Source organism: Littorina saxatilis, linkage group LG11 (assembly GCF_037325665.1).
Source record: "Littorina saxatilis isolate snail1 linkage group LG11, US_GU_Lsax_2.0, whole genome shotgun sequence".
NCBI classification, from domain to species: Eukaryota; Metazoa; Mollusca; class Gastropoda; order Littorinimorpha; family Littorinidae; genus Littorina; species Littorina saxatilis.
The window spans coordinates 14,068,726-14,078,725 of record NC_090255.1 but is presented as its reverse complement, the minus strand read 5'-3'; the positions used below and the strand labels follow the sequence as shown (position 1 = coordinate 14,078,725).

General features: G+C 38.6%; 1 protein-coding gene across 1 annotated transcript in view; it reads left to right on the top strand.

The window, feature by feature from the left end:
* LOC138980773 (uncharacterized) overlaps positions 1 to 10,000 on the top strand; it is a 27,808-nt gene that overhangs the window by 13,412 nt on the left and 4,396 nt on the right. The window contains exons 8-9 of the mRNA XM_070353670.1: positions 87 to 147; positions 5,612 to 5,673. Coding sequence (XP_070209771.1) covers positions 87 to 147; positions 5,612 to 5,673 — 123 coding nt within the window. The remainder of the gene's footprint in view (positions 1 to 86; positions 148 to 5,611; positions 5,674 to 10,000) is intronic.

The following is a 10,000-nucleotide window of genomic DNA, read 5'->3' as shown; positions in this document are numbered from 1 at the left end:
ACACGTATGTCGACAAATTGACAGTGAGAAGTCACTTACTCGGGTTCGCTTGTCATAAGTTTGCTATGTTCTCGCTCTTTTTGAAGGTGTTGGCTGAACCAGGACGCCATCTGGTGGCTGATTCTACCAGTAATCGTATTCACTGGGGTAAGCCATACGAATTCTGTTCTGATTTTTGTGTAAGTTTCTCGGTGCACGGGTCAGTTTCTTTTTTTTTTTCTTTCTTTTTTTTCTTTTTTTTCTCTTCTCTTTTTATTGTTTATCTCTTGCTTGTCCCGACGCTTAAATTGTTCCTTCTTCCAGTATGCTCTCACACCGCCCTGTCCCAGCACTCACTGCAACATCCACCCCTGAACTTCGTTCCGCCGCCAGACTTGTCGAATTAATGAGTCAACCAGTGTTTGTCAGACACTTGGGCACCCTAACAAATTTACAGACACTCCAGGGAAGGTTGTCAGGCCGTAGGCTACCCTCGGAAGATGACACTGCGCTGCTGCCTAGTCACTTCGACGGTGTTCAGTATTAGTCCTGTTCCGAGCTAACGGACGCAGGCCGCTACCTATTAATTAAGCCCTATACTTACGACACTGACTGTTAAGTCGCGGATCCAGACTGAGTGAGCGTCTCCTCAGAGAGCAGACCGCCACTGCGTCCTTCCATCGATCCCCCCGGAGCATCACACGTTGAAGGCTGGCAGCAGAATATTCAGGGATGGCTGGAACAGGACCACCCAGTCCAAGGTCACCATGAGAGCCCTGAGCAGGAAGGGTCACAAGAGCCGAGACAAGTTCACATTTACGAGATCGGGAATTTGTGACAGAAATAAATGATTTGATTGAAAGAGTAATTGAACAATATGCAGTTTCTCCATATAATAGAGACAATTTAAGTAAACTAAAGACGGAGGACATTCAGTTTACCATATCGGATCAGCTCTTACTTGATGTATTATTGATGGAAATTCGCAGCAAAGCAGTAGCATATGGAATTACGAAAAATAAAAGATTAAAGGAGCAAGAAAGTCAAATCGAGAAAGAAATATTATTGATTGAAAAAAAGTTTTAAAAAATGAAGACGATATAAAATGTTTAAATGAAAAAAACGAACAATTGATCGAACTACGGCAAAAGAAAATGGAAGGAGTTCTATTGAGATCTAGAGCTCGTTGGGTTAGAGAGGGTGAAAAGATAACTAAATATTTTTGCGGTTTAGAAAAAAGAAATTTTGTAAGTAAACAAATGGTACAAATTAATACAAACAGTGGCCTTTCTCTGACAAAGACTGAAGATATAGTTAAAGAAACAAAACAATTTTATGAAACATTGTATACAGAAAGGAAAAATGAGGATTGTAATATTACAGATATGGTAGCTGATTGTCCAAAGTTAACCACAGAAGAAGCTGTCAGCTTAGAAGGCAAAATTAATATCGAAGAAGCTACAGCAGTACTAAACAAGTCGCGTAAGGCGAAAATACAATATTTAGTCAAGTAGCTGTCGAACTCACAGAATGAAACTGAACGCAATGCCATTTTACTCGTAGCATCGTCAGGCCACCGCTCATGGCAAAGGCAGTGAAATTGACAAGAAGAGCGGGGTAGTAGTTGCGCTAAGAAGGATAGCACGCTTTTCTGTACCTCTCTTTGTTTTAACTTTCTGAGCGTGTTTTTAATCCAAACATATCATATCTATATGTTTTTGGAATCAGGAACCGACAAGGAATAAGATGAAAGTGTTTCTAAATTGATTTGCACAATTTAATTTTGATAATAATTTTTATATATTTAATTTTCAGAGCTTGTTTTTAATCCGAATATAACATATTTATATGTTTTTGGAATCAGCAAATTTGGATCGTTTTATAAATTTTTATTTTTTTTAACAATTTTCCGATTTTTAATGACCAAAGTCATTAATTAATTTTTAAGCCACCAAGCTGAAATGCAATACCGAACCCCGGGCTTCGTCGAAGATTACTTGACCAAAATTTGAACCAATTTGGTTGAAAAATGAGGGCGTGACAGTGCCGCCTCAACTTTCACGAAAAGCCGGATATGACGTCATCAAAGACATTTATCAAAAAAATGAAAAAAACGTTCGGGGATTTCATACCCAGGAACTCTCATGTCAAATTTCATAAAGATCGGTCCAGTAGTTTAGTCTGAATCGCTCTACACACACACACACACACACGCACGCACACACACACGCACGCACATACACCACGACCCTCGTTTCGATTCCCCCTCGATGTTAAAATATTTAGTCAAAACTTGACTAAATATAAAAAGATGAAAAACGAAAAAAGTCCCGGTTCTGATGGATTTACTGTGGAATTCTTTAAGTTCTTTTGGAAACAGCTTTGTAAGAGCAATAAACGATGGTTTTGAAAAAGGAGAAATGTCCTCCACTCAAAAAGAAGGTGTTATAATATGTATTCCCAAGGGGGATAAACCAAGGGAATATTTGAAAAATTGGAGGCCTATTTCCTTATTAAACGTTGTATATAAAATTGCAACATCCTGTATTGCAGAAAGGATAAAAACTATCCTGCCAAAACTAATTAGCGAAGACCAGTCTGGTTTTATGGCCAATAGATATATTGGAAATAATGTGCGTTTAATCTATGATTTGATTGAATATTGTAATGAGAATAAGATAGCAGGATTGTTAATGTGCATTGATTTTGAGAAGGCGTTTGATTCGCTGGACTGGCGTTTTATGATTAAAACGCTTGAGGCATTTGGGTTTAAAAATGATATTTTGAGGTGGATAAAGACGTTTTATTCAAATATTAAGTCGACTGTATTAGTAAACGGTCAGCCTAGCCCCTGGTTTAATGTAAGAAGAGGATGTAGACAGGGCGATCCCATATCTCCTTATTTATTTATTTTGTGTGCTGAAGTTTTTTCACTCATGATCAAGGAAAATAAAAATATTAAGGGAATTGTTATCGGCGAAACAGAATTTAAGCTGTCACAATTCGCCGACGATACTGACTTATTTCAAAGAGGAGATATGGAAACCTTTGAGGAAACAATGAACATATATATTAAACGATTTTGGAAATAAATCAGGGCTAAGAATGAATATAGACAAAACAGCAATTATTTGGTTAGGAGGTAATATAAATAGTGATGTAAGGTATATGCCACACCTTGGTTTTGAATGGAACCCCCCAAAGTTTAAAATATTGGGTATTTGGTTTACGAGTGATTTAAAGAATTGTGTACAAATTAATTTCGATATGCAGTTTCAAGCAGTAAAACGATTATTTTTGATTTGGTCTAAAAGATTGATAACCCCTATAGGTAGAATAGCAGTTTTGAAATCCTTAATATTGTCCAAGCTTGTATACTTGTGGATGTTGTTGCCAAACCCTCCAGACAAGTTATAAATGACTTACAGACTATGATTTTTGACTTTGTGTGGAATCGAAAACGTGATCGGATAAGTAGAAATATTGTAGTTAAAAGTGTTAAGGATGGTGGCCTTGATGTTCCTCACGTTAAGACTTATATGTTAGCCCTGAAATTGACTTGGATAAAAAAGTTGAGGTTTACAGTCCACAAATGGAAAGTTATAACAACTGTTTTATATCCCGATGTGGACAACATTGATGTAAGTGGTCCTAGTCTTTATAGCGGTAAACAACATGGTAATAGTTTTTGGAAGGATGTGTTTAATGTTTATGAACAGTTTCGATATAAAATAGATCTAGAAACCTCCAAAGAAATATTAGCAGAACCACTTTTCTTCAATAATAATATAAAGATTGGGAAGAGAATTGGTTTGATAACAACATTTATTTCATTGGTCAGTTGGTTAATGACAATGGAAGTTTTTATACCTATAACGAGTTCTGTGAAAAGTATCATATCAGAACAAATTTGTTGAGTTATTTAGGATGCGTGGGAGCAATTAAAAAATACATAAAAACGTTTAATATTTTTTGGGAGAATAATAGTATGATTGATAGTAATAAATCAGTGTCAGTCATTCACTCCCAAATAAAAGGAGCAAAATTGTATTATGAAAAATTACTACAGGATGGAAAGCGTCCAAATTGTTGTACAAAATGGGAAGATAAACTAGAAGGCGATATTGATTGGAAATTATGCTTTAAATATGTAACGAAAATTTCTGAAGTAAAACTTAAATGGTTTCAAATTCGAGTATTACATAGGATTTTGGCAACAAATGTGATATTAAAACAAATGGGTGATGTGCCATTTATGCCGAGACGAGAGGGATAGTATTCAACATTGTTTGTGGGCATGTCAATATGTACAGTCATTTTGGAATGATTTGTTAAACTATGTTAAAAATGAATGTCACAATGTTGAGAACATATTTTTTAGTGAAAAGTTTATTTTGTTTGGTATTGATACATATTTCAAAAGTAGTACAGTTTTTGATTTTATAATATTAAATGCCAAATTTTTTATTTACAAGTGTAAGTATGCAAAAGCTGTTCCAACAATGGCTGCATTTAAAAGAGATCTGAGAAAAAGGTATTTGGTAGAAGAATATTTAAGTAAACTTAATTTTACATATAATAAATTTCTCCTGGAGTGGTACCCATTTAAACCTCTGATATTGTCAAATGATTGATTGTCTTTCTGATTGAGCTTGTAAGGATGAAATTTGGTTTTTAGAGGTAATAGGAGGTTAAAGATGTTTCTCAGTTTAGACTCGAACACAAACATTGTCTGTTTATTTTGCAGCAGCTAAACGGGGAACAGGACTTGGTGTTTTACAAAATTATCAAATAGAAACATAAAAAAAGAGACGTTTACATAATTTATAAATGTATTGAATATGGGCTGTGTGATTGTATGCTTTATTGTGTTTTTCCGTTTTGTTGTTGTTGTTGCCTCTTTTTTTCTTTGTCTTTGTTGGAGATGCATAGTTTTGTATGGTTGATGTTATTTGATGTTGCTGTGTGATGTTGAAGTCGTGTACCAAAAAGAAATAAAAACGTGTTAAAAAAAAAAAAAAAAAAAGTTTTATTTTTGCGCTTTCTGAGTCAACAAGTGTTGGTCAGACACCTGGGCACCCTCACAATCGCATTCGTGAAGTGAATGATACTCGGATGTGTGATCTCAGCCTTCCCATTGGAACTATAGCACTTCCACTCTGGGTTGGAGTCGACCGAGGCCCGAAAAACCCACGCTCCCCTCCAGTCCGATGCGCTAACCACTGCGCCACGGGGGCCGGTTCAGTTTCGGAACAGCTTGCAGTGTCCATCAGCCTGACGAAGAATTTGTATAAGGGGATTTAAAATAAGAGCGATGCACTGAGAATCGCCGTCTGCGTAGACTAACGCGCTTTTCTTGGAATCATTGAACTCTCCAAACACTCATTTCTGTAAGGTGTTCTTGGATTGTGATGCCATTAACTTCAGTCCAAGACCGAACTGTCAACCTCTTGAGTCGGTTTAAAACACCGAGTTTATTTTGTCAGGTTGGGCAGTCTAAGCAAAAAATTACTGATATAAGAATCACAATTACTGATTATTGCCATCATTTATCATTCCGCCCACATTAATATTTTCCTGTATCACATCCCCCTGAGTGTGCGAATTTAACACCCCGTTCTGTGTTATGCAGGGGACGTTTGCAGTCGCCATCTTTGCATTTGGGCATTTTGAAGAAACTCCAGCAGATGTCAAGTGTGTACCGTCTCAGTTTGATCTTCCTGTCTGTCTGCCAGCTTGTCTCTGTCTGTCTCTATATGTCTCTCTGTGTGTTTCTGTCTCTCTCTATATGTCTCTCTGTGTGTCTCTGTCTGTCTCTATATGTCTCTCTCTGTGTTTCTGTCTCTCTTTATCTTCATCTCCTTATCTACCTGTTTATGTCTCTGACTCTCTCTCTCTCTGTCTCTCTCAATGTCCTTCTATCTCTGTCTTTTTATCGGTCTGTTTGTTTGTCTGTCTGTCTGTCTGTCCGTCTGTCTGTCTCTGTCACTCTCTCTCTATTTCGTTTCCGAGCTCTTTCCCTGTCTGCACGACTCATTCTTGCTGTAATATATATATATATATATATATATATATATACAGAATTCAAGAAACTCTTTTTCCTCTGCACCACGCCACACAATGAAGGCTGGAAAACTTTTTAAAGCTTAACAAAGCTTATTTAAACAACACAATAAAAAGTCCAAAACCAAGCCAGAATGTCGCATCTTTTTGAAAATTTGGATTTAAAAAGATGCGACATTCTGGCTTGGTTTTGGACTTTTTATTGTGTTAGATATATATATATATATATACATATATATCCCATGACCTCCCTTCTTTGTCTCTGTTACTTCAGTATGGGTATATATGTTGTATTTTTATAGCTCAATAAATACATCATGGACTCCAAAAAATATATGATAGTGCAGATTCCGATTTGGGCAAAGAACTACTTTCCTCCCGACCTTTGACCTTGCGCCAAACAAATAGATTGTAATACACTCTTTATTGCTTTGCTGCTAAAGAGTTCTATCCGCAGTTTTATTAACCCGTGCATAACACTAGTTTGAACAGTCGAACACTATCACAATGCCCATGGCTACAAACCAAAACAAAAAAACGAGTACCCTCCCTTGCATCGAAGCAGACGACTGTGAGAGTCTGTCACACAGGTCTGTCAGCAGTGTCGGTGTGGGAACTGACAGAAGCTAGGGAGCACAGATAATAGAAGCCCTGTCACATAGACTAATCACACAATCAATACACATTTGGCTCATGTTTTAAATGACAGTTTCGAGTTTGTTAGTCAAACTCAAAGCAACAACACTGGTCTGGTGTCATGCGTAGCGGGACCGAGAAGCGTCCTTACTGCATGGTTTGGGGTGGCTTCGCTTCGTATCAAACATCGGCTGTTTCACGTATTTTGCGAGCAAGTCTACTCTTTTGCCTGGCTCTGCAGTAAGTCCACATTGGCGATGAAGGTATCCAAGAACTTAACATGTGTGCATTGTTCCGTAATCCAGTCATATTCCTTCAAAATGCAATCAATCGGCGGTGACAGACTTGGTGTCAGCAATTCGCGAGTTCACGAACTTGGTCCCGTTTTCTTCACACCCATACCAGTTTAGGTTCATCCATGCAAACACACTCGCAAAACAGTTTATCACGTAGATACATTTCAAATAGGGAGCAAATGGTTAAATCTAAACCTACATAATTATTTGTTCCCTAAAATTTGCTTCTCTGTCAATAAGCCTGATTGTATAATAATACGTTCGAGAAAAACAACGTGGAATCGATTCTGAATCGAGTAAGCCAAATGGGTGCCAACCCGGTTTCGCCCGTTCTGCCGACCTGAAACGCAAAACAAAAGAATTGTGAGCTTCAACTAAATTGATTTCTATACGACTTCATTACTTTCTTGCAACTTATGAACCTTTACTTAAAGCTTTTAAATGGTCTGAAAGTAGTGTTACCGCGTACTTATCGATGCACTCATTCGTTTTATTTTTTTCAGCGACGGTCACTTAGTTTAAGGTTGCAAAAGGGCCAAGTCTCGCTGGCACCACTGTTTCACTCTCCACAGATCGCAACAGTGCCGCTAGTAGTCTACACTTTGTGTTTGATGGTAGAATGGGACATACAGATTACAACACTTGTGGTTTTTTATATGGCTTGTATTTCAGTCAAGACCCAGCGGGAATATCAATCGAGAGCCACTCGCCAGAGGCTCGTGTCTCCCGATGATATTCATCCGCTGGGTCTTGACTGAAATACAAGCCATATAAAAAACCACGAGTGTTGTAACCTATACATATATATATATATGCTCTTACCCTGCTGATGGCTTTCAGCCGAAACAAAACAAAACCCTTAAAGATAGTATAGAAAAGGCGCCATTTTGGAAAGTTTTCTGACGATTTGGACCTTAAAGGCACAGTAAGCCTCCCGTAAACCATCACAGATACGGTCAGGCTTTTACACACAGTACAAACACCCTTTCATTTAAACACTCACCGATTGAGAACATCCTAGTTGCCCTCCGTAAAGAGCGAACAATTTTCAAAGAATTTATTTTTGCGTGGTTTATCTTACCCCTGAGCCATCGTGAACCCGTGTGATCCAGTTTCCCTTTTTCACAATGTAGTCGTCAGTTAGTCATTTGAATGCGACTCGATGTGAGCTTATCTACAATAGCACGTTTTTATGCACGAAACAAACGGCTGTGGTTCACAAGAACTCTAGCGATGGCTTTTGACTGTTGAGAGGAACGGCGATATGCATAAACCGTCGTCTGCTACGACCCTTGCGTGACCCTGCTTCCGGGCTTTTCTTTTTTCAAACTTTCATAAATTCGAATTGTACTGATCTTGTCTTGATGAAAAAAGAATTCTTTTATGATTAAAGAATGTTTGTGTAACAAGCTGTCAATTTATTATTTAGATTTTAAAAATTAGGTCTAGCGCAAAAACGCACCACGGTCCAAAAACATTCTGATAAGCATCGATCCACGGCTATCGCCAGTTTACATCGATAGAATGAGACCCGAAGGGAAGTAACTCATTTTTGACCTGAGTTCAGGATGGGTTCAAAAAGTGTTCGAGACAATCTGCAAAATTAATTCTTTAAAAATTGCTCGCTCTTTACGTAGGGCACCTAGGATGTTCCCGTTTGGTGAGCGTTCAAATGGAAGGGTGTTTGTACTGTGTGTAAAAGCCTGACAGTATCTGTGATGGTTTACGGGAGGCTTACTGTCCGGGCGTGATTTCCGGAATTGAATATTCATAACAGCCGTCCAGCACCAAAACGAGGCGCCATTGTTGTAGAGGACCAAGTCCACGAAAATAAATTCTTTGAAAATTTCTCACGCTCGACAGAAAGCAGCCAGGATGTTCCCGTTCGGTGAGCGTTCAAATGGAAGTATGCTTGTACTGTATGTAGACGCTCGGGGAGCTCTGTGATGGTTTACGGGAGGCTTACTGTGCCTTTAAAAAGTTCAAGGGACATTTGCTGTACTGTAATTTAGAAACACCTGCAATGATTTGCACAAAACAGCTCCGAAACAATACCAAATAATTAAAGCCCCAGTATGTCTAAAAAAAAAAAAAAGGTTTACAAAATGATTTAAATCGTCTAATGAAAAAAGCAGTTCTAACCTTATGGAACACACTTGCAATAGCATTTAATAGCATTTCGTTTTCAATTTGAGTCAAAAATCGATGCGGACGTACTTTCTCACGAGTTAAGGGTGTGTGCATGTATTTGTGTGTGCGTGCATAGTGCATATGGTTGTGTGAAGCTGCCTGTTTCCTATCTGTGTTCACAAGTAAGTGTATTTAATGACCTAACAGCATTTCAGAAGACCGAACTGATATTTGGTCAAGCACGGGGATCGATCAATTTGCATTCGGTGTCACTGGTCGTGGCCGTACCAATTTTGTGGCTGAGCTGCCAATACTTGCACTAACCTTGGCAAAAGATAAGCGAAGCGGAACACTTCGAACGGCGTGAAAAGCCGACCACTGGACTTTTATGTTATCTATTACCGAGCAACAAAAGAAACGCGAATTATTTTTCGATATTTTGATTTTAAAAAACGCAGTTAATCTGAGAGTGACAATTTTCGGGATATAGATGCCCTATGCAGTCACGTGTAACAAAGCTGTGAATATGTTCCCATTGCTCCTGTCTCAACGCACGGGACAAGCAGTTTTCACGTGAAAGACATGATGCGCGCTTCCAGCACGTGCAAGCGGAGTAGGGGAAACCTCATGTGTGAGATGTGTTCACTGATGCATTAGTAATAAAAAGAGACCATGGCACGCTTACTGCCAGTCTAACTTTTGACAGAGTCAAGATGCCAAGATTGACACCAGAACAACGCGAGAGGGCAGTGGGTCGATTATCGGCTGGTGATGACCCAGAAGCGGTAGCAGTCGCTTTCAATGTGCATCTGTCAACAGTGTATCGCCTTCAGCAACGTTTTGTCAACACTGGAAGCACTGCTGATACACAACGAAGTGGAAGACCTCGCGTTACC